At 49.7% G+C, this 25,254-nt stretch overlaps 1 protein-coding gene across 3 annotated transcripts in view; it reads left to right on the plus strand.

Annotated features, from left to right (window-relative positions):
* The window catches only part of ANKHD1 (ankyrin repeat and KH domain containing 1), a 1,478,908-nt gene that overhangs the window by 323,737 nt on the left and 1,129,917 nt on the right, over positions 1-25,254 (plus strand). For all 3 annotated transcript variants that reach the window (XM_086931463.1, XM_086931465.1, XM_086931464.1), the window contains exon 8: positions 16,417-16,654. In XM_086931463.1, coding sequence (XP_086787589.1) covers positions 16,417-16,654 — 238 coding nt within the window. The remainder of the gene's footprint in view (positions 1-16,416; positions 16,655-25,254) is intronic.

Below are 25,254 nucleotides of genomic sequence, written 5' to 3' on the forward strand. Positions count from 1 at the left end.
TGAGCAAACTGTGAGAGCTGAAACCAATACCCTGTGCAGTATGGTGTTGCCTAATACGAGCAGCCAGGGTCCATTGCAATTGCAAAAAGTAAAGGGGATAATGGGCACCCCTGTCTAGTACCTCGTGAAATCGAGAAAGGGACCGAGAGCAAACCATTCACCTGAACGGGCGCCGTGTGGGAGGCGTACAGTAGTCTGATGCGGTTCATAAAAAGCGGTCTGAATCCCATGCGCCCAAGAATGAAAAAAAGGTAGGACCACTTAAGCGTATCAAACGCCTTGGTGGCATCCAAAAACACCGCTGCAGCTTTCTCGTCTGGGAGGAGTTAGTGCTGTACTAAAATTGTTGTTTGTAAATTAGGGGACGTTTATCTTCCCGGGATGAATCCAGATTGATCCGGCAATGCTATCATTGGCAGGAGTGGCTGCAGTCAGTTAGCAATTAGTTTAGACAATATTTTAACATCCACTTTAATCATAGAGAGTGGGCGGTAGGAGTCCAGCTCCTTCTCCGACTTCCCAGGTTTTAGGAGCGTGAGAATCGTCGCCTCCCTCATGGTCTGAGGCAGCACCCCTTCCTCCAGCGCCTCCTCAGAAACCGCCAACAGCCAAGACGCCAATTCCTCAACATAAGTTTTATAGAATGACGTAGTCAGGCCGTCCGGGCCAGGGGCCTTACCTAGTGGCAGACTTTTAATAACCTGTGTCACATCTTCCACTGTAAATGGGAGGTCCATATATACTCTATGGGTATCCTTGAACCAGACCAGTGCCAGTGTGGCGAGGAACGACTTCAGCTCTTCTGTACATGTCCCCTGAGTAGTCGTGTACAACTGGGAATAAAAGGAAGAGAACTCACCAGCTCCCCCCCGCCCCACGTGGCCCCTAACCATGTCACCCTGCAGATTGCGCATCTCATGGACAAACATCGCTGATTTGGATGGTTTAATCATGCCAGCCAGAGTGCGACCCGGCCTGTCCCCCTCGCCATATCTGCGTGCCTCAGCATACTTTCCTAGAAATTCTCGCAGTGCCTCCTCCGCGTAATCTAAACAGTAGGGCTTTTAAGTTCTGCGCAGTGTGGGTATCATTCGTGGAGTAAAAGGTGTCCTCTAGTGCCTTAATCTGGGCCTCTAAGGAGGTAAGTGTGCCCCGAATTGCCTTCAGCACCCCCGCCTGTCTTGCAATGCACTGGCCCCTAATCACCACCTTAAAAGCCTCCCAGAGTGGTGTCTCAGTATCTACAGATCCCACATTGTTAGCAGAATAATCAGTGATATCTCCCCGTATCTCTTCCTTAAAGGCCTCATCTAGCATAGCATGTGGTGGGAGTCGCCAGGTAAACGCAGAAGGGAGTGACCCTGGGAGTAGCATCTGCAGCAAGCATGGGGCGTGGTCTGATAGTGTGCGCGGCAGGTGCGAAATGTCAACAGTACAGGCCGCAGCGTCCCTGGAGACCAACCAAAAGTCCAGGCAAGACCACGCACAGTGATGATCTGATATACACGTGCACTCATTCACCAGGGGGTGTCTGTTGTGCCATATGTCTACTAGGTTCCCATCTGTAACTATGGACTGCAGAGTGGCGCTTGCAGCTGGATGTATGGATCGAGCCACTCCCTTCCTGTCCATGGCATCATCCAATTTGGCATTAAAATCCCCACCCCACAGTACAGTGTCATATCCTGTCGCCTTAATTCTGGACCATACATCCTGAAAGAAATCGGGGAGTCAACATTCGGACCATAAACCGCTGCAATCACCAGGGAGAGCCCCCCCAACATTCCACAAATGATAGCAAACCTCCCCTCAGGATCTCTGTGCACTTCCCTCTCGCGCCATTCCATCCCCTGTCGAACCAGCACAGCTACCCCTCTGGCGTAATTAGAGTAAATGGACAAATACATGTGTCCCATCTGCGATGCCGCAGCCTTTGAGACGGTGCAGCGTTTAAATGTCTCCTGCAGCAAACAGATGTCAATATTATGTCTAGACAAGTAAGCATTCACAAGTCTTGACTTACGATCATCATTCAGCCCTCTAATGTTCCACGTTAACAAGTTCAGTGGTTTTGCGTGTGTGTATCTAGACAGAACCCTGCAGCGTGGAGTAGGTATTCAGTGAATTTATAAATCCAAGCATAGTGTTTACAGTGACCAACATCTAGTAAGCGTACTGGCTTAAAACAACCAACCAAACCCCGCCACCCACCCCCACTCACTCCAACCCCCCAATCAGGTTGCAGAACATCCCCCCCCTAGCAAACTAAAACATACGTTTCCTAAAAAGGAAAGGGAACCCTCCCATGGGGGCGTAGTGGCACCAGCAATCACCCCTGAGTGAATTGGGTGGCTGGGAATTCTGCAGTGTACTCTACAAGCCCTTCCCGACATCCCTAGGCAAATCTACTAACAGAGAAAAGACAACATGAAGGCCCACAATCACATCTATAAGAGTTATCACACAGTTCGGCGTCGTGCTGAAAAGGCACTTAGGTCAGCAGAGATAGTGGGTCTCTGCCTTTCTTCCCCCTGATATGTTTGGCGAATTTCTGGGCCGATTTCGCATCAGTGAAAAAAATGCGCGGTGCCATCAAATGAAACTCTCAGCATTGCGGGGTAGAACTATGAGTAGGGGATCTGCGCCTGTATTTGCTTGGCTTGTGTAAATTCGCATCTCGCCGCCTGAACAGCCGGGGTAAAATCCGGATAGAACAATATATTTTTACCTTGGTAGGACAGCTGGCCTTTTTCCCTTGCCATTCTCAATATATTATCCCGATCCTGATTGTTCAGCAATTTGGTCAATATTGGGCTAGGTGTCGCCCCCACCGGAGGCTTTTGACCCAGGGATCTGTGCGACAACAGAGGATCAAACGGCGTGTGTGTAGAAGGTCCGTCACAAAGGTTTCCATCTTGACAATTGCAGTGGTCTCCGGAATACCAGTAATGCGTAGGTTGTTCCTATGTGACCTCTCCTCCAAATCGTCATTCTTAGCACGGATATCTCCCAAACGTTTATCCATGTGTAACAGTTGTTCTTTGGTTTCCACTTGGAATTCGGTTTGCCGTTTTTCCAAGACATCCAGGCGAGTTTCATGGACATTAACTTGAGTCTTGACCGAGTCAAGCTACGTGGCCAGGGTGTCTAATTTAGAGTCGATGTTCCTCAGGCTGGAGCGCATCTCCAACATGAGGGTGCGCAAAAGTTCTCCCTGGTCCTCAGAGTGCATCTCTTTCTGGTCGTCCGTTTGGGTTTCAGAAGGCGACTCAGTTTGGCACGTAGAGCGTTTATCCAAATTGAGCTTCGGCTGTTTGGCATCTTGTTTGCCCATGATGAAGCGATCCGGTAGCGTTCGACAGAGGTGTGAACAGATTCAGAGTCTCTGGCCACCACTGTCTCCGGAAGTCTCACTGTCCCAGCGCCTCGAAGTTCTTATGTGGAGGCTCTGCGCCTGCACCAACAATTCCCAACTCCTGGCAGCTAAGCGATTGGGCAGTGAGGCAGTCACACAGCCGCCGCCGCGGTATCTCAAAACGCAGTGTAGGGCACAGAGCGCGGAGGGAATAGCCAAGGGCGCCCGGGCACGCTGCAAATGCACGCTCCCCTCCTGCTGCAATTGCTTCAAAAAGGCACTTGGCTTACAACAGAGTTGCACCTACTGTATCGAGTGCCTCAGCTCCTCAAAGCACTTTGCCAGGCATGGCAGCGAGGAGCAGTTTCTGGGGGGGGGTTTCTGGGGGGTCGAGATGTCCTCTTTATGCACGCTTATAATCATTCCCCCTCCAACCTCAGTGTCCCAAAAATGGCGGCGGAGGTTCTTCTCGGTCGCCCCGAAGGTCCTCCTCCTCCGCAACAAAAGTAGTCTGCCAGCATCAAATTAGGCCAAACATCACAGATTCTAAGTACCTCACCACCTCATGCCAGTATTGCATCCAATGCCGGCAGCTAGGCTAACTTTCACAGGGCGTCCGCGCCACCGGTCTCAGGCCTGTATCACCACAGCGGCCTCTGCTTAAATTTTCAAGGCTGCCGCCCACCTCGTTCACGTCTGATAGGGGTCGTGCAGCCAGAAGGCAGCGCCTCTTGTTTCCATGCCTCTGAGCCTGCACAGGGTGCGTTTCTCGCACATCGGCTGACCACAGTGAGTCAGCAGGTCAGGGAAGTCATTGAGCGGGTCACCACGACTGCATATGCCTGGATAATGATAGGATTAGAAACCCAGCCGGCGGAGCGCACTCAGAGCGGCCATTCCGCTGCTTTGCACACCCCCCCCCCCCCCCCCCCCCCTAGGGTACTTACGTTTATCTTGCTACTGCTTGTATACTGATTCAAGAATGTGAATCTTATCTATGAAAGATAACCCAATACTGGATAAGAAAATATATTACTTACCTGTCACTGCCGTTATTCATAGTTGGTATCTTTCATAGATTCACATGCAAGACTCCCTCCTCCCCGGAGAGTCTCCCCTTTTGCCTTGGGTATTTCTCCCACTTGTGCTGGAAAATGTGAGGGACTCAGCCTCTATTGGGAAGGTTCTGTTGCAGGGATTCTGCACATATACAGAACTATGCGCAGGAAACCAGGACCTCGGTAGATAGGTTGGTACACCACTATCACCTCAGTGCCCAAAATCCTAAAAACCGACTAGCAATAGTGTCTCATTCGTTCTCCGACTAACAGTGAAGCTACCAATGATTGGACAACCCAGAACACGACACTCCTGACTCTCTTAGGAATCGCGAGAGCAAGACAACAAAAAGTATTTAGAGTCCCGATATAGTTTAAAATGTTTATTTTAACTAACGCGCTCTTTGGTACTGTACACGTGCCATTACTAGCAGAAAAATGCATAAAACAATATTTTCAGCATTGTCACAATTTCATAGAATACAAACGGGGATATCATTTTATAAAGACAGTGGAAAAGGGCTACAATGCCTAACCACCCTCCCTGTGCTAACATATAGTTTATTATAGAATAGAAAACCTCTGGGCTTTGTCAGCAGAACCCATACCTCAAGGCCTAGATGAAAGGTTTACATCAGAGGACGAGCACAGCTCTTCTCTGGAAAGGTCTCTCTCCAACTGCGTGAACAACATGCTTCGCTTGCAATATTAAAGCACACGACTTTCAGTAGTGCAGCTGTGTCATGTTATGTCTAGGTTTAAGGGACTGACCAGAACAGAATAACAAGGGGCATTGTTTATCGACCTTTTACATTGTGTGCAGACTAAACCTCAGAGCACAGCAGAGAACACGAAAAGCAGACTATTCTCATGTGAAAAGGGCACAAAGTCTTGCAAAATGAAGGCATGTAGTGTCGTGCGCAAAAGCAGCCTCATGGCAGCGAAGCTCATGCTAACTTAGCAATGTCGACAATGAACCCACCGTCCATACTACAGTTCCAGAGGGTGCTAGCAGCTGATTGGTTATAGTTGAAGGTTGGTCCTTTTTTTAAAAGGATATAGCTAGGCTAGTAAACTTATGGCCTACAGTCATTATACCCTAGGATCGCTTTTTTTTTTAATTTAAATTATGATACTGTGGGGCTCTTACTTTGATGATGCGGAATGTTTCAAGCATGTGAATCTATGAATGATACCAATACTGGATAACTGCAGTTACAGGCAAGGAACTTATTTTCTTCTCCCTACTTCTAAACGACCTCATATTGAACCATACGAACAAATCACTTAATCTCACCATGACTTACAAATGTAATCATGAAATTTAACTGAAAAACGTATAAAGCACCACATCTGAAAGAGACACGTTAGTGATGGATTCCTTACCTTAGAATATCCCCAGGCGTCAGGCTGGATCCCGAAATACCCCTGCGCGCCGGCAGGCGTCGTCAGCGGCTCCGTGTCAGTCGTCGTTTTTTTTCCGCGCCAGCTGGCGCAGATCCGGAGAAGCTCTACCCCTTAGTCTTTTTTGACTAAACTTTTTGATAATTTCTCTACTCGAGTCTTCGATTCCAACGGTGCCGGTAGGGATGCCCCGGTTTAAACCCTGTTCCAAGTGCGACCGACTGATGTCGGTTACCGACCCCCATCGCCGGTGCCTCAAGTGTTTAGGCCTCGACCACGACGACCGCACCTGCCCCGACTGCCGGGCCCTGGCGTCTAAAGCTAGGCGGGAGCGGTCCCGCAAGCGACTGGAACTCCGGCAGTTGGCCCCGCGCCGCTCCAGGTCCCGGTCCCACAGGAGGTCTAGGGACCGGTCGCGGGGTCGGAGCCCTCGCAGCTCCGGGAGTGGACATCGGTCGTCAGGATCCAAGTCCTCAGGTAAGAGGCATGAGAGGTCGGAGAGACGACATCGTTCCTCTGACTCACCCCGAAGCTTGCGCGATGCGGCCGGGGTTTCGGGTGACACCACCCACGCGGCTCCGACGGAGTTGCAGTCTTGCCACCTGCCCCACACCTTCGGGTCCCTGGGCAAGACGCAACGCCTGAGGAGATCGAGCGGTACCTCATGGCCATGAGGTCCCTCCCTCCTCAGCCGGGTTCCGTGGCGCCTCCGGGCCCAACGGCCCCGGCTGGAGGGCCTAGCGGGTCAGGTGCTTCGGCTCAGACGGGTGCTTCGGCCCGCCGGCGACTTCGGACCCGGTGCCGCAGGCCCTCTCTGGATCTGCTTCCGGATCCGGGTCGTCGCCGGTCGACCTCACAACCACACCAGCGCCGGCCCTGCGGGGGTCGCCCCCGGCGCCTGCTATGGGCGCCGTCCCTGATCCTACCCTCGGTCCGGTTCTGGCGCCGGACCGGCGCCGATGGGTGCCGCTCCCGACGGCATTTGGAGATTTCTATTTCCATGAACAGGACCCATCAGTTGAACCTGTACTACAGGAGATGGGTGACGAGGGTGATTGGGAGGGGTCTGAGGACCCTCTGGCACGGGAGTGCCGGTCTCCACAGGACTGGACATATGAGCTTGGGGAGGCCAGTGGACTTGACACTTCGCCAGACACTGGATTTGTCTCCCCTCCCACCGTGGCTACGGAGGAGGAGGCTGCTTATAGTGTAGTGTTGACGCGGGCGGCCAAGGCCTTAAACATTGAGCTCCCTGTCGCGGCCGTGAGGACTAACCTCCTCACTGAGGTCCTTAAACCGCAGGCAAGCTCCAATGAGCCTCTGCTGCCGTTTAATGAGGCCTTGTGTGACATTCTTGTGGGCACTTGGTCCAAGCCCGCCACAGGTCCGCCTGTGGATAGGAACGTGGCCAGACGCTACCGTCCAGCCCCGGGCGACCCTTGCTTTTTGTCCACCCACCCCACCCCCGAGAGCCTGGTCATCCAGGCCTCCACTTTCCAGACCGCATTCCCGACGGCTCCGTCCGATTGGGAATCCAAGAGGTATGAACAGTTCGGGAAGAAGGTGTTCTCGTCTCTGAGTTTGGGACTGCAGTCAGTCAAAACCGCACGCCTCTTGGGCCGCTACACCCACGCCCTGTGGGACCCGGACGTGCTGCCACAATGTCCGGAGGAGGTCCGGACAAAACTCACCCAAACCCTTGCGGAGGGTCGAGATGCAGCGCGGTATTCCATCCGGTGTGGGCTGGATACCACGGACTCACTGGGCAGGGCGATGGCAACGACAGTGGCGGTTTAACACCACGCCTGGTTGAAGTCCGCCAACTTTTCGACCTATGTCCAGGCCACTCTCCTGGACATGCTGTTTGATGGCCGTCGTCTCTTTGGTGACAAGGCAGACCATGCGCTTGAGCGATTTAAGGACTCAAGGGCTACGGCAAAGTCCTTGAGCCTCTCGGCCCCATGCCAGCAAACGTGTGCCTTTCGCTCCTTTCGTGGCCAAGGAAGGGGCACCCCCACACGTGCTGCCAGCCACGTGCCGCAGAATGTTCAACAGCGCGGTGGCAGCCGTGGAAACCGCCGTGGAGGTGGTCGGGGACAACGGCGAGGCCAGTCCACACCTTCCCCCGCAGCACCTGCCTCAAAACCCTCCTAATCCGTGTTTTCAGGCCCATGTGACGCCAGTGGGGGCAGGGTTCGCCATCGCCTCTTCAACTGGCGCACTGTCACGTCAGACAGGTGGGTGCTGCAAATCGTCTGAAGGGTCTACTCCCTCCCCTTCCAGGCGACCCCTCCAGCCATGCCACCGCAATTCCACCGCGTGTCGGGGGATCACTTGCAACTTCTGCAATAGGAAGTCACGGCCCTCTTGGCCAAGGGGGCCATCGAGCGCGTTCCTGGGCCAGAAGTAGGGTGTGGTTGTTACTCCCACTACTTCCTGGTACCCGAGAAGGGCAAAGGGGGCCTACACCCTTTCTTGGCCCTAAGGAACGTCAACGGCTTCCTCCGAAAGGAGAAGTTCAAGATGCTGACTCTGGCTCAGGTCTTAGCTGCCCTGGACCCCGGAGACTGGATGGTAGCGTTGGACTTGCAGGACGCTTATTTTCACATCCCCGTCCTGCCGGCGTTACCTCCGGTTCACGGTAGGCCACAAGCACTTTCAATTTACCGTGCTCCCCTTCGGCCTTACCAGCGACCCACGGGTGTTCACCAAAGTGATGGCGGTGGTCGCAGCCCATCTGCGCAGGTTAGGGGTGTCAGTCTTCCCCCTACCTCGACGACTGTTTGTTGAAGGCGGGCTCGCCCCAGACAGTCGTCAGCCACCTCCAGACTACGGCCGATCTCCTGCATCTGCTGGGGTTCTCCATCAACGTGCCGAAGTCACACCTGTGTCCCTCTCAGAAGCTCCTCTTCATCGGAGCGGTTCTGGACTCTGCGCAGTTTCTGGTTTATCCTCCCGAACAGCGGGTTCGGGATATTCAGGCTCTGATTCCGATTTTTCAGCCTTTATTCCGAGTCTCGGTCAGGTTGACGCTGCGGCTTCTGGGGCTGATGGCCTCCTGCATCCTTCTGGGGCATCACGCCCGGTGGCGGGTGCGGGATCTGCATTGGGACCTGAAGTTTCAGTGGGCCCAGCATCAGGGCAACTTGTCAGACCATGTCTTGATCTCGGAGGGCACTGCAAGACAGTTGCAGTGGTAGCTCACGGACCGCGATTGGGTCAGTGGCAGATCCCTCTCCCTACCCCACCCGGAGCACATAGTTTTGACTGACGCGTCCCTCCTGGGCTGGGGGGGCCACATGGGAGAGGCGGAGATCAGAGGTCTCTGGTCTCCGGCGGATTCCCAGCTCCACATCAACCTTCTGGAGCTGCGGGCGATCCGACTTGCACTGAAGGCATTCCTCCACTCTGTCCGGGGGAGTGTAGTGCAGGTGTTCACGGACAACACCACAGCCATGTGGTACTGCAACAAACAGGGCGGGGTGGGGTCGTGGACCCTATGCCAGGAGGGTCTGTGCCTCTGGCAGTGGCTGGAACATCAGGGTGTGATCCTGGTGGTTCAACACCTGGCAGGTTCCCTGAACACCAGGGCGGACGAACTCAGCCGTCGGTGCATGATGGATCACGAATGGCGTCTGAACTCGGACGTGGCGCAAGGCCTCTTTCAGCAGTGGGGAGAGCCTTGGTTCGATCTATTCGCCACAGAAGGGAATGCGCAATGTCATCAGTTCTGCGCGTTGGAATTTCCAAGGCGGCACTCGCTCGGAGAAGCTTTTCGTCGCGGGTGGAGCTGCGGTCTATTGTACGCCTTTCCGCCTATACCACTTCTGCTCAGAGTGCTGAAAAAGATCAGGCGCAACCGGGCCCTGGTTATCCTTGTGGCTCCGGACTGGGCACGAAGATACTGGTATCCCGAGCTACTCAGCATGTCATTCGATCCCCCTATTCGTCTGCCTCTTCGGGAGGACCTTCTGTCGCAGCAGCAGGGGACGGTCCTCCACCCGAACCTGTCCAGTCTCCACCTACAAGCTTGGAGATTGAGCGGCGGCAGTTGAGGCCATTTGACTTGCCTCCTGAAGTCTGTAATGTCATTCTGGCAGCCAGGCGTCCCTCCACGAAGTCGGTATATGCCTGCAGGTGGAACAGATTTGTGGCATGGTGCACCACAAAGGCTGTGGATCCTCTCTCTGCCCCTCTTTCCGAGGTTCTTCTCTTCCTTCTTTCTCTTGCCCAGCAGGGCTCTGCTCTGGGCACTATCAAGGTCTACCTTTCTGCCCTGTCCGCCTTCTTAAGAAGGCTCCCTGATCAGCCTTCCTTGTTCAAGTCCCCGATTGTAAATAGATTTTTGAAGGGTATCTCACACATGTTTCCTCCTGTTCCTTTCGTGATGCCCCAGTGGGACTTGAATCTTGTACTTACCTACCTATTGTGTGCTCCCTTTGAGCCCCTCTATAACTGTCCTCTCCGTCTTCTTACCTTAAAGACTGCTTTCCTGTTTGCCATCACCTCTGCCAGGAGAGTGAGTGAGCTCCAGGCTCTTTCTTCTACACATCCTTTCCTCTCTGTCCACCCGGACAAGGTTGTGTTGCGGACGAGACCCTCTTTCCTGCCTTAGGTTGTCACGGCCTTCCACATCGGGCAGTCCATTACCTTGCCCACCTTCTTTCCGCCTCTGCATCTCTCAAGAGTAAGAGAGGCTCCACTGTCTGGACCCAAAACGTGCGCTCTCTTACTATCTGGATCTCACTCGCCAGTTCCGGGTGGATGACCAACTCTTTGTTGGTTACATGGGCGCTACGAAGGGAAAGGCGGTGCACAAGCGGACCATCTTGCGGTGGATCATCTTGTGTATCCAGGCGTGTTACTCCTTGGCTAAGAAGGAACCCCCCTGTTGGACTAAGGCCTCATTCCACTCGGGCCACGGCGACTACCACTGCCCTGGGCCGAGGAGTGCCCTTGCAGGACATTTGCCAGGCAGCTACGTGGGCCTCGCTGCACACGTTTGCAAGACACTATTGCCTAGACAGCCAAGTCCGGAGGGATGGCTTCTTTGGCCGTTCTGTCCTCCAGGACTTTCTGGTGTGATTATTGGTTCGCAGACCCACCACCGGGGTTGGTATTGCTGGGGTATCTATTCTAAGGTAAGGAATCTATCACTAACGTGTCTCTTTCAGATGCACAAGTTACTACTTGTGTAACGATATATCTGTAAGAGACATTAGTTAGTGATAGATTCCTTAACGACTGTAGGAGAGTAGGGTCTGCAATCCTATGATCACCCGGACTTTTTGCTTTTGTTTCACTGGTTTACGACTTTCTCTGGCTGTGGGCCTGCCAATCAGACCCACAGCCTAGCTGTTCTCTCGCTAAATTGACATGTGTACCTTAGGTGCATTACCCAATTGGAACTGGGCCACCTTGTCAGACCCTGTAACTCAGGGCATCGGTGTACCCAGGGCCTACCAGGGGCTGAAGCATGTATTATGCCACCCCTGGATGGCCATCTAAATCTGACACAACTGGCTGCGCGACAGCTGGGGCAACGCGGCGTACTCGCCCGTTGCTGTAGGTATAGTATCCCTATATCTAACCCTAAAATGGACAACCGAGTTCCTATCAGTCACTCCTATGGCAGGCCTTGACAATCCTGAAGGCAGAGTGCGTGGAATCGTGTGAGTTGGGCTCTGGCACGAGCCGAGCCCGGTTGCAGCTTGCGGAACCAAGACCCAATGGCTGTTCCATGATAACGCGTGCCATAATAGTAACTTCGGTATCGCGTTATCAAGACATGTCGAGTAAGGTGTCATACAAATCGGGATGCTGACCCCTCACCAATGCTGGCGACGAGGTTAGCATTCCGCCCTTCTAGAGGGACACGACATGTACGTAACTGTGAACCCCGGTTAAAGTTAACTAAAGCCTCAGCTCCACAAAATGGACGCTGCCACCACAGACACGAGTCTGACCTCCTGCTGCTGGGAGTCCTTCCAGCGAGGAGAGCTTGGACAAAGGGTTTCCTGTCCGGGGCGGTGTTCGCACCATCCCAGACAGAGTTTTGTGTATCCTGGGTAGGCAGGGCTTTACAGGAAGGTGACTGCGGAGAGGCACCCCGGTGCTCACTACGCATCTGCCGGCTAGAACCAGTTCCAGGGGCACCCCAGCCCCTGACCTGGGGAAAGTCCGGCATGGGAGAGGGGTGTAACCACCCCCCTTCCTGGTCCCACCCCTAGGGCAGGACCTAGTCACATACCCACCCCTTTCTTTAGGATAAAGACAGGAGCGGGGACCCTTCCAAATTAGATCATCTTTGAATCAAGAACTACTTTCTACGAAAGGACATTCGAGACTCTTCTCAAGATTTCTCTCTTGTGGCTAAGGAGTAGTCACCCTGCATCCGCAGGCACCATCTAAGAACTCTGCGGTTTGCTGCAAGTCCTTCCTCAGGAATCCGACTGCCCAGCTCGACGAGAACCGGCTTCCCTGGCACCTCTGACCTCTACCCACATCGTCAGCTCAGCTGAGATCCGTGGGTGCGACGAGACCTCGAGGGACCGGCCATCATCAAAACCTGCACGATTTCTTAACCAGCACGACCGCCGAGGGATCCTCTGGTGAGTGCTTTGGGGTCCGAGAAGCCCCGACCCTGAGCAGCTCCAGCACCGAAGTGCAGCCTCCCAGCATCTCCACGATCTGCGTGGGGCCCTTCTGCTTTTGCCGCTCAGCACGTTGTCTGGTTACTAGCCGCTGGCTTGTGACCCTCTTGACGACACACGACAACCAACGCTGCTGGTCTGGTTGCTCCAGACTGGCCTTTGCTCCCTTCTTAGAGAGGAGCACCCCGGACCCTCCTGGTCCACTCAAGACGCCATTTTAGGTCCACCACGTGGCCCTGAATTTGCCAAGGCTTGTTGCCCCAATCCTGGGCCCAGTGACGCCAACAGCATCAACCTTTGTGGGACAGCTCTCACCTCCATCCTGGTCGCCGACAACGCCTCCTGGCCCGTGAGACTGCCGAGCCTAGCGTCGCCCACTCACCTAGTCGAGGTGACGATCATCCGGTGCCCTCCTGGTACCCTCTGACTACTGGCTAGTAGTACGAACTTGGTCCCCTCTGCTTTCAGGTGTCATCCATCCCTGATCCAGGCTTGGATCTCTACGAACTATCTTCAACTGGTCGCCGGCCAGCAACTCCTTCCTTCCGGCTCCTGGCTCGTCAGCGAGGACTCCCGACGTCTGTAAAGACTTGTGCAGCCGCAGCCCTGGGGCTAGGTAACTTCGGCATTTCGGTGCCCGCATAGCCTCCTTATTTAAGGGTCCAGAGTGCCTACCGTTTCCGACTTGCCTTATCGGGTCTGCCCGAGACCACTAAACTTTCCGTGCCCTCGGGCACTTGTATTGATTGTGCACTTGAAGTATTTTCTTAAGAGTTTTGTTGTGTGCTTATTACCCTGTCCTCATAGAGAGTACAGGGCTGTTGTGATTCTAATAAATACACTGTTTATTTTCATAACACTTGTGTGGTGTCCTTTCACTTGGTGTTCAAGGGGTATGTGAGGGTATAACAGCTGGCTTAACACGCCCTCTAGAGTTTAGCCCGAAGACTGCTCGTATCCACGCTACTAGGATAGCTGGTCTAAGGTTGACTTACAACCAATCACCATAAGGGTCGTTTGGACTGATGCATAGTGATCACTAGAATAGTGAGCACTGCATATCAGGCCAACTTCTCACAACGACCCACCCATCCTTCCCGTTCTGCGAACCGATATCTAGGGTTAAGGTCATCCCCTTTCAGGGCCCTAGTTTTATGGCACCAGTGTTGGTTCTATCATGGCTCTGCGTATCAGAAGTGACGTCAGCGCGCATGGGCAGCGTCTAAGTACTCCGACGTCATTCCGGCGCTAACGACGCCGACGACAGACGCGGAGCCGCGGACGACGCCTGCCGGCGCGCAGGGGTATTGCTACGCAAACTTTTACGGATCCAGTCTGACGCCTGGGGATATTCTAAGGTAAGGAATCTATCACTAACTAATGTCTCTTACAGATCTTTCGTTACACAAGTAGTAACTTGTGCTTTATGTACGTAATCGTCAATCTTCTTCCAAACTATTTTCCGCCTGCATTGAGGTTAAGCATTCTGTTTCCCAACTATGTTGACACTTTAAGAAGGCCAAAACATACGCATTTACTTCCTCCAGCTCCTTCCGAGATAGACAACTTTATATCCTCTGTTCTTGGAAAATGTATTGTTGCCAATCAGGTAAACCAAGAGCATCATAAGACGTACCCATTTCAGGTCATTTATAATTGAAGTACAGATTGAAAATGTAGGAGCACCGTGAGTGCTCCTTAATAGACCTGAATCATAGGAGAACATGGTGCTATACCTGGCTGCCCTTAAGCTTTATCCGCAAAATGTTAGGAGAGTACGGAGGCAGTTCTACATTGAGCACATTGAAGCAGCTAAAAATTCCACCAAGAGTATCTTCAATGTAGTGAAAGAACTGTCCTCTTTAGATCATGTGATAGCCTCAATTCCAGTCTCGTCTGACTATTGCAATCAGGTTGCAGACTTTTTTATGAGCAAGATCGATACAATTTATGCTGCTTTCCCTGAAAGTAGCAGGAATCACATCCCGACTCATCTAATAGATGGTTTAGGAAATAAGAACAGTTTTGCTTTCTGTCCCCCTGGAGTAAGCGAGGTTCTTAAACTTATGGAGGCAGTTAAATCTGGGTCGCCTCTAGACCAGATACCTCCTGTATATGCGAGGCTAGGGAAATAAGTAATTGCCCCTGTTCTTACCTCACTTCTGACCCTCTCTTTTAGCTCGGGTGAGGTTCCCAGTAGTTGGGAGCACACTATGGTGGTTCCATTGTTAAAGAAACCCTCCCTAAATCCTGCTCTCCCAGAAAATCTTAGACCCATATCTTTACTACCTTATGTGGCTAAGATTGCGGAGAAGTTTCTTAAGTCAATTGTCTCTTTTTCTGGAAGAGAGACAAGTACTCCATGAAACTCAGTCAGGGTTTAGACCCCGACATAGTACAGTCGGCTCTTCTTTTTCCTTCAGAGGCTTTGAAGAGGGCTGCCAATGAGGGAAGAACAACTGCTCTGATCCTCCTAGACCTGAGTGCGGCTTTTGACAGTCTCCCACGGCCTTCTTTTAGAACGGCTGGGGGAGGCCGGGGTCAGGGGAGTGATATGGAGATGGATAAAACACTATCTGGAGAATAGATCCTTCCAGGTTCTACAACATACTTTTGATCCAGAGTCTGCCCATTGTTGCAAGGAGTGCCGCAGGGTTCTGCTCTCAGCCCTACCCTGTTCAATGTTTATATGCGCCTCTTGGCAAACATTGTGATGAGACTAGGGTAAAACTGGTATCATATCCTGATGATACACAGTTGATAGTTACCCTGGAGCAAAAGGAGGTAGGAACGGCTGCCAAGTTCAAGGCCTGCTTGGGTGAGCTTGCTAATTGGATGAAGCTCAGCCGTTTGCAGCTGAATGCGGGTAAGACGGAGGTGATGGTAGTTGGTAAGCAGCCCTCCCTTTGGTCACTCTTGTGGTGGCTGGAGGAGTTGGGACCATCCCCGACCCCCAAGGCTAAGGTAAAGAATCTTGGATTGTGGTTTAATGACTCCCTCTCATTCTCTGAACAGATATCAGCAGTGGTGGGTGCCTGTTTTGGTACTCTGAGGATGTTACGTAAAATTCTGGATCTTCTCCCAGTTGAGGCTAAGACGGACTGTTATACAGGATCTAGTTACGTCGTGTCTAGACTATAGTAACATCTTGTACCTAGGGGTGACACAAAAAAAACTGTACATACTGCAGAAGGTGCAGAATGCTTAGGCCTGCCTAATTTTGAACATTCCTAGACGGGCCTCGGTTGGAGAGGCATTGTGGAAATTACACTGGCTCCCCATACAGGCCAGTCCTCTTTAAGGCCTTATGTTTCACTCACCGGATTTTCAATAATAAAGGTCCTGGCTTCTTGCTCCCCCTTCTTACCGCCTATAGACCGGCACTCTGCCTAAGGTCCTTGGGCACGGCGAAGATGATAGTGCATAAGGTTCAGAAGGCATGGGCGGTTGGGAGTTCCTTCAGCTTCCTTGCAGAGAAAGCCTGGAATAACCTCCTTGCTGACCTAAAGATGTGCCAGGCGGAGACTGTGTTTCGGAAAAAACTTAAGACCTGGCTATTCCGCTTTCACCTTGATGGTGGGAAATAGGGCTTATGTAGCTGTTCTTTAGGGGGTTCTGGCTGCAGGGTGTGCGGGTGGTCTTGGCCCAGCTGCTCGGTACTAATGTGGTATTCTAGCGCGGGGACACTCCGTTGAAGTAACCAGGCGCTCTATAAGCTGTATAATAACAATAATAATAATAATGCTTAATGGTGATAACTGCAGATTTTAAAAAATGGTGCAGCGGAATTCATTTTTGTTCTTTCTTGATGAAGGTCTTTCATTATTCATTTTAAAGTAACATGCCAAATTAAGATTTATGTTTTTCATTGATAATGTATATGAATTAACACTGAGTTTTTGTGTTTTTGTTTTTTGTTATTTGTATTATTTTTGAAAATACCTAGGATGGACATGTTGAAGTAGCCCGGTTGCTTTTGGATAGTGGTGCCCAGGTCAATATGCCTGCAGATTCCTTTGAATCTCCACTTACCTTGGCTGCCTGTGGTGGACATGTAGAATTGGCAGCTCTGCTCATAGAAAGAGGAGCAAATCTAGAAGAGGTTAATGATGAAGGCTATACACCTTTGATGGAAGCTGCTCGAGAAGGACATGAAGAAATGGTTGCTCTTCTTCTAGCACAAGGTATGAAATCTTTCTGCATCTTATTTGTACTAACTGTATTCCTGTCTGAGTATAGTACTCACTTTTTGTGAGCTCATTTTTTCAGTACCGTAGTACTATGAGATTGGACAGTCTTAACAATTTGCTTTCTTGACTGTCCAGGAGCTTTTCTAGTACATTAGAACCAGCAAGTCAACAAATAACCCAGGATTCTACGTTCTCATCATTTGTTTAAATGGCTTTAACTGTTAATCAGTAATTATGAAAGCTGGTTAATCAGAAATATTTCCATATTGATCATTTTTTATACCTTCACTTTGGATGAACTATAAATGGCTCAACATTGTTGCCTCAGTATTTTTTTCTCTCTCGACTGGTGGATCTTTTGCAACTTAAGTCTAGCACTTCATCATTTCAGAGCGTTTTCTCTGGGAGTGTAGGCAAGATGAGAGAATTATAAGATTTTATCTCCATGCGATCTCAGCAGCTGTAAAGATCTTATCCCGTTTCATAATGATCTTTATAATCGGTGCCCTTAAATACATGAAACAGGTAACAGTTGTTTACACACAAAGAACATTCAAACAAAAGTATTCTGCTTTGAGGAAAATTGAGACTTGCTGAATGCAAAACGCCCTGACTGTTTTTACAGATCACCCTGCTGCTAACACTTCATTACTGAACACATTGGCTTACCTTAAGAAGGACCTCTGACTTAGAGCTGAGAGTAGTTGAAATGTTTGTGTGCTAAGGAGTGGATTTGTTTCGGTGCTTTCAGGTGTCAAGAAGCACCTTCAGATGAGTTGCAGAGGTCACGTGTTATAGGAATCTCTGGTGAGTAGGAACAAAGACTAAGGTACATTGATCCTCTGGGGTGCCGCTGTGGGCCCAAGGTACTATCTGCTCACTAAAGAGGAAGAATGAACCTGCAAAACCAGTTTTGCGGGAAGCCTATGGTGTTCCTTTTAAAGATCTAAGGTTTCTTGGCGAGAAGTTGAAGTAGGGTTGTAGCTCACAAGATGGCATCTCACAGAGACTTCAAGCATACCTATGACTTCGTTTGCTGTAGAGCACTTTGTTGGATAAGAGCCACATTACTTTGGTGACGACAAAACTGACTTATTGCTTCTGTTTAATGGGAAGAATTCACAGGCCGCCCCAGTGCCACGTGACATGCATGTACTGGGAATAATAACCAGCAGCGGTAAAAGGATGTTGTAGATCATATTGAAAAGGGTATTGCAAGGTGTCTTGGAGTTCTTTTCACCTCCTTGAGGCACTCTGAATGTGGTCTCGTGCCTCTGTATGTTCACAACTCGCACCATCCTAACAAGATGCAGTTGAGGGAACTTTATTCCATAAAATAAGATTTTGTTTTTGTCATGCACAGAGCTTTCAAGATGTTCCTGTTTCTATCATTGCCTGCCCCACAAATTGCTCCCATAAAAGACTGACTTTTGGCGTTCAGGAAGGCTGTTAAAACTTTCCCTTTTCCCTTAGATCCCTAGTGTTTTTGTGTTCGGGTTCCTGCTATTGCTTCTGCCCGGTTTTCTGTTCTGTCAGCGCCAGGACGCCCCTTTGCTGGGGCATCTGTGCGCTCTACAAATCCGGCTAACACAACACAACACAACACCCTTAACAGACCTCAGTCTTGAATGTCTCAGTGCTCTCTGACTTGGTCCAACAGAGTGAGTGTAGGTCCAAATTCTGGGGGACACAAGGCCGAAGATGGGAGGAATATCTTTAACAAATATAGCCACTTCTGTCTTGCCAGAAGTGAGTTTTGAGTAGCTGGTCTTCATCCAGTTTGCGCCTTTGGACATGCGATTGAGGAATTTAGTCTTGGTGTTGGAGGTGTCATCTGAAAGGGAGAGCATGAGCTGGGCAGTTGTTGGTGTATGAGATGTTGATTTTTGTGAGCTCGCCAGATGTTACCTAGCAGGGCTATGTAGGCATTGCAGAGCATGGGGTTGAGCGAGGAGCCTTGAGGCATGCAACAGATAAGATTGGTGTATGACTGTGTGCAACCTGTGAGAAAGGAGCTGATTCGGAAGAGTGCATTTCCTCCCAGTCTTGTTGAGGAATTTTATACTATTTTGGAAACACAACATGAATCCATTTACATAATCTGCTATTTAATAATTGTGACCACATACATGGCTACACCCAAGAAGACCATAGGTGGCTCAGTTGTCTCCTCTGTCATATGAAATCCAAAGTAAGTGAATAAAAGGTATATGTACTCAATTGAACCAGAGGAAACGCAGCAACAGGAGTCCTCGTCTGGCATGCATGTTTGTTACTAAAGGACAAAGGGTAAGAGTGCCCTTCTGTTCTGACTTCATGAATATCAGCAGCAGCAACAGTGACTTGCCTTTAATTATAGTATTCTGATGCAGGAATCTTTGAGTGCATCTCCCTGCAGAAGCAATAAAAATAAATTGCTGGTGAATACTGTTGAAATACAATCCAGATGACTGATTTTGTTTGTGAGATCTCATGATGTTGCACTTGGTGGCGTTACTGTTTGCAGCATAGCATAAATGTTATTATTTACCAGATGGATTGTTTTTCATTTCTCCTGTTAACAAATCTGTAGGCCTTATCCCATTCCTTCAGAACCAGGTCCATGGCATTCCCTAAGTGTGTACTGATGTCTAAAATCAATAGTGAAGTCACATGGTTTTCTCCAGTATTAGGGTGTCTGTCATAGATTCACATGCTTGAATATGCCCCGTCTTCAGAGTGAGAGTCCCACGGTAAATAAAATAGCAATAACATACTCATAATATGTATATGTAAAAACATAACACATAAAATACACATTAGAAAAAAGGTAGTAAATGCCTAGACATAATTCCACATAGGAATACATGAAGAGAGAAAAAGACACTTGTCTATTCCTGTCATTATGTTGGTCCAAACTGTAGCCAATCAGGCGCCAGCAGCCCTTCAGAACCTTCTCCTCAGAGCTCAGTACCTCAGATTTTCTACCGCACGTCATGTGAAAAGGAGTCTCCCTGAGCTCTGCTCAGTTTCTCTTCTAATTCAGGTGTTCTCAGCATGTCTTCTAGTACTTCTTGTGGAAAGTTGCGCCTTTATTCAGAAGATCCTCACAGTAAGACCAATACTACCAGCAACAGGAAACAGTTCAAGTTCCTACTGCGACTGTACCTTTGCCGCTTATGTCTAATCTCCAGCATATGTTGGACGATTATAATAGGCGTTTCCCGCCTTCTCCACAGGTACCTACGGTTCCTTCTGTTTAAACGCCTGTTGCAATGCCCGCTGTGGCTCCTCCGCCGCCCCAACCAACCAACCTCTGCTCCTCAGATACAAACGTCAGTTCGGATACACACGACTGTGTATGACGACGATGATGGTGAGGTTCGAGATGATGATGATGATGAGGATATGGCGGAGTGGGATAATTATCAAGTTCAGACACCATCTCCCTCTCCGGTAACGCCAGGTGATTCTCCCCCGGTGGATATTGCAAGTTTCCATCAGCTGATGGATAGCACGGCTCAACGTTTTAAATTGCCAAGAGTACAGAGGGAAGAGGATTGCTTCCTCTATGATTTTAAAAACCAACCGGTTCGAGGCATGTGGGCTGCTGAATTCATATCTGTGCATAGATCGCCGCCTAGTGTTGGGTCCGGATGATTGCACATTATTGTCCTGGAAGAGTCTTCGAAGTATCACGAGATAGGTGGCTCCTCCCCTGGACTACAGTGCGCATGGGCATCCTCTCCATCCCCAGATTGTTTTTCGCCATTGTGGCAGAGATGGAGTGTAATACAGTAAGTGATGACCATGCTAAGAGCAATCCTGAGTGCTGCAGCCGCTACAGGCGCCGGGGTGGAGGGCGGGCGATATGAATGTCAGCAGCCTTACATGCCAAGAACAGATGCATACTGGTCAGTAGCATATTCGGTTCGAGGCATGAGGGCTGCTGAATTGATATCTGTGCATAGAATATATAGCAGTCCCTCTATTAGCGGCGGCTGCCCGTGCCAGCTGCAGCAGTCTGAAAAAGTGTTTTTAGAACAGCCTGCCCTACAGCTGCCTGCTGTTTGGAGTGCACATCTACGCAGTAGTGTTTTGTAAATGTGTGTATGGTAGACCATGTGGCTGCTCTACAGATTTCCTCTAAAGGAATGTTTCCAAGGAAAGCCATTAGGGCCCCCAACTTTCGTGTGGAGTGGGCTCTTGGGGGAACCGTTAATGTGCGCTTAGCCTTTTTATAGCAAATCTGTATGCACGTAACGATCGACCCGGCTATACCTGCTTTGGAAACGGGGTTGCCTTTGTGTTGTGGTGAAAAGGCAACAAACAGTTGTTTTGTTTTCCTAAAATCTTTTGTCCTATCTATGTAGTACATTAAAGCTCTTTTGACGTCTAATGTGTGGAGCATTCTCTCTGCCACTGACTCAGGATTCTGGAAGAACACTGGCAGTTATATAGTTTGATTCATATGGAACTGCGAAACCACTTTAGGCAGAAACTTAGGGTTAGTGCGAAGTACCACCCTGTTGGAGTGAATCTGTATGAATGGCTCCTGGATAGTTAGTGCCTGAAGTTCACTAACTCGTCGTAGCGATGTGATTGCTATTAGGAAAGCCAATTTCCACGTCAAGAATTGTATCTCACATGAGTGTAGAGGCTCAAAAGGTGGACCCATCAGTCTGGTGAGGACCACATTCAGGTTCCATACAGGCGCTGGTGGGTGTCGGGGAGGAATAACTCGTTTGAGTCCCTCCAGAAAAGATTTGATGGCAGGCACTCTGAAAAGTGAGAGATGCTGCCTGTTTTGGAGATAAGCGCTGCGATTGCGGACAAATGTATACGAATGGAAGCGTAGGCCAGATTGTATTTGCATAGGTGTTACAGATAACAGATGTTGTGAGTAGATGCATCTAGCGGATTAATGTCGTTGTTGGCACAATAAATGACAAACCGCGTCCATTTTGCCGCGTAACATGCTCTATTGGTGGGCTTTCTTGCCTCCCTTATGATATCCATACAGTCAGGAGGCAGGTTGAGGCAGCCAAATTCTAAGACCTCAGGAGCCAGATCGCCAGGTTGAGCTGTTACGGATCTGGATGCTGAATGTCGCCATGGTTCTGCGTCAAAAGCCTGGGCGTGAGGTGGAGCCTCTGATGCGGTACCACGGATAGTTCTAGAAACGTGGTGTACCATGGTTGGCGTGCCCACGTCGGAGCAACCAGGATGAGTGTCATCGAGTGTTGCTTCAGCTTGCGTGCCACCAGCGGTAATAGTGGTGCTGGGGGAAATGCGTATATAAATATGCCTGACCATATAGACAGCGGCTGTTCTACGCAGACTAGGTTGGTTACCCTCCACATCCTTTCGGCAGGAGGTGCAGGCAAAAATACTGGATATGCCGTATGATTGCGAGCCACTTTTTGGGGCACATGTCGATGAGGCATTACAATCTATCAAAAAAAAACTGACACTGCCCGCTCTTTAGGAAATTTACAATTTCTGAAGCCTCCTTTTCATGGTGCACGTGGACGAGGCACCTCTTCAAATTTTCGAGGAGGAAGCAACCAATATCATTCCTACAACCAAGGCAACCAACACTATTCCAATAACCAACAGCAGTCTTTCCGTCAGCAGTCTTCTAAAACCTATAGGGGAAAATCTTGCTACAGAGGATCTGCTCCCAAGAGACAATGACTTGCCTTTGCCCCAAAGAGTTGGAGGTCGAATCTCCCTGTTTTGTTCTCAATGGTCCTCCATCACTTCCGCCCGTTGGGTTCTGGACACTGTAGAGAAAGGCCATGCTCTAGAATTCTTCAAACTTCCTCCTCCTACTCCACCTTCCGGCCCACCTCCAGCCCACATCCAGGAACCACTCCATCAAGTTTGCCTTATGATACAGAAGGGGGCAGTCGAGGTGGTACCCAAGTCTCAAGGGGGAAGGGATTTTATTCACGTTTTTTCCTTATCAAGAAAAACGGAGATTGGTGGCCAATATTGGACTTTCGAGCACTCAAGTATCTCAAGTGCCAGTCCTTTCGCATGCTAACGTTGTTGGAGATCTTACGCTTACTCTTAATGGGAGATTTCATGGCAACTATCGATCTCCAAGACGCCTATTTCCATGTCCCTATTCTTCCGCGACATCGGAAGTACTTGCGTTTCCGCATGGGACGGAAGGATTTCCAGTTCAAGGTGCTGCCTTTCGGCCTACGCTCCTCCCCTCGCGTCTTTACAAATGTGCTAGTTCCTGTGGTCGCTTATCTGCGTCTCTAGGGTGTCCAAATCTTTCCATACCTGGACGACTTTCTCCTAAAATCACAGTCTTGCACGCAGCTGCTTCAGGACACACGCCTTTGTCAGGAGGTCTTTCGCTTTCTTGGACTTTCCATCCACACCGAAAAGTCCCAGTTACATCCAGATCTCTGCAAGAATTTTCTGGGGGCCACGTTGGATACAACTCTTGCAAAAGCTTTTGTGTCTCAGGAGCGTCAACAAAAGATACTTCAACTGGTGTCTCTTCTACGGACAAAACAGTCCATTTCAGTCCGACTATTAGTCATTTCTAGGGATGGCATCATTGTGCATTGCGCTGATCCCAAATTGCAGACTACGGACACTCCCCATTCAAGAAGAACTGGATGGGCAAGGGCGTCAGATCACCGGTTCCTTAAACAACATAGTCTGTGTCACCGCTCGCATGAGGGCGGCTCTCAAATGGTGGACACAGCCATCCAATCTGTCGGCAGGGACTTCGTTCCTCTCCATCATTCCGGAACTTACTCCGACGACGGACGCATCGTTGGAAGGATGGGGGGGGGCACACCTTCAAGGTCTGTCCATAAAGAGCAAATGGACTCTGCCTCAGAGGTCCTGGCACATCAACAGGCTGGAGTTGATGGCCATTTTTCTAGTGCTCCGGTCATTTCATCCAGTGCTTCAGGGAGTCAGTCCTTATTCAAACAGCAACACAACCGGCATGCATTATATAAACAAGCAGGGCGAAACAAAATCTCCACTCTTGTCTCAACTGGCACAATCGATCTGGGACTGGGCTCTGAGTCACCACATCACTCTCACTGCTGTGCATCTTCCAGGTGTCTCCAACATCCTGGCCGATTGCCTCAGCAGGTCCACGTCATCGACTCACGAATGGGAGTTACATCAACCAACACTCGAGTTGATTTTTTGGCGATGGGGTCGTCAGTCGATGGATCTCTTTGCCACACCGGAGAACGAATCCTGACAGATTTCAACCTACCCCAGCATGCAAATTAAACATCGTACTTACAAGACTTATGGACTTCCAGTTGAACCACTCCATATTTATCCTGGAAATTTGCCTTTTTTAATTGCTATTACTTCATGTAGAGTCAGTGAAATTCAGGCTATAGCCCTTAAGTAACCTTTCTTTCAACTCCATAGGGACAACGTAGTACTTAAAACAAACCCTACATTTCTTCCAAAAGTGGTTTCCAGCTTTCATATTCATCAATCAATAGAATTACCTGTTTTCTTCCAGCAACCAGGCGCAGTTGCAAAGCGAGCTTTACATACTTTAGATGTTAAATGAGCTGTAAAGCATTATATAGACAGGACCAAAACTTTCAGAAAGATGAAGCAGTTATTTATTGCCTTCACACCTCCTCACATAGGAAAGGCAATTTCTAAATTTGGAATTTCAGGATAGATCGACAAATGCATCCAAACTTGTATGCTAAAATTAAAAGGCTTTCACCTGTTCCACCTAAAGCTCACTCCACTAGGAAGTAGGAGGTTCTATGGCTTTTTAAGGAAACCCTCCTTTTGCTGATATTTGCGAAGCAGCAACAAGGTGCACTTCACACACATTCACAAAGCATTGTGTGGTTGTCTTTGCACGTCAACAAACCAATTTTGGCCAAGTTCTTCTAAGAACTCTTTTGCAAACACCTGCAACCCCCACAGATTAACCACTTCTTAGGGAGATGGACTGCTTTACAGTCTATGCACAACTTGTTTATCTACAACACACATGCCTCGAATGGATTGTTACTTGCCCCAGTATTGGAACTTTCATAGATTCCCATGCTTTTGTATCATTCCCCGTCGTCGGAATGGGAGTCACGGTAACCAAAATAACATAGCAGTAGGTACAAAAGAGAAAGAAAAAGACCTAGACCTCATTCCCTTTTGTAGCATATCACCCTCTTTTTGTAAAAGAGACCAAAAGTAGGCGTTTAACATTCAGAAGAACCTCACCCCATAGAACCCTCCTGAAGGAACCTCAGATTTTTTACCACACGTTGTGCTAGGGAGTCTCCTTTGAGCTCTGCTCAACTACTACTCTTCAGAAAGTTTCTTCAAGGTTTTTTCTTCAGATTCTTTTCAGATTCTCTTCAGATTGTTAGCTGATCTTCCAGGATGTCTGACAAGGAGAAGAAGGCCCTTTTCAAGCCATGTTCCACCTGTGGCAAGAAAAGGCTGTTCATTGAGGATAAGCATAAAGACTGCATCTATTGCCTCTATCCTGACCACAAGGCTGCGGACTGTAAGATCTGTCGCACCTTTTCAACCAAGACCCTCCGGGACCGTGAGGGTAGGCTTCTGACATGGCTCCAGAAGTTGAAGTCCAG

The sequence above is a fragment of the Lissotriton vulgaris genome, chromosome 7, assembly GCF_964263255.1.
Source record: "Lissotriton vulgaris chromosome 7, aLisVul1.2, whole genome shotgun sequence".
NCBI lineage: Eukaryota > Metazoa > Chordata > Amphibia > Caudata > Salamandridae > Lissotriton > Lissotriton vulgaris.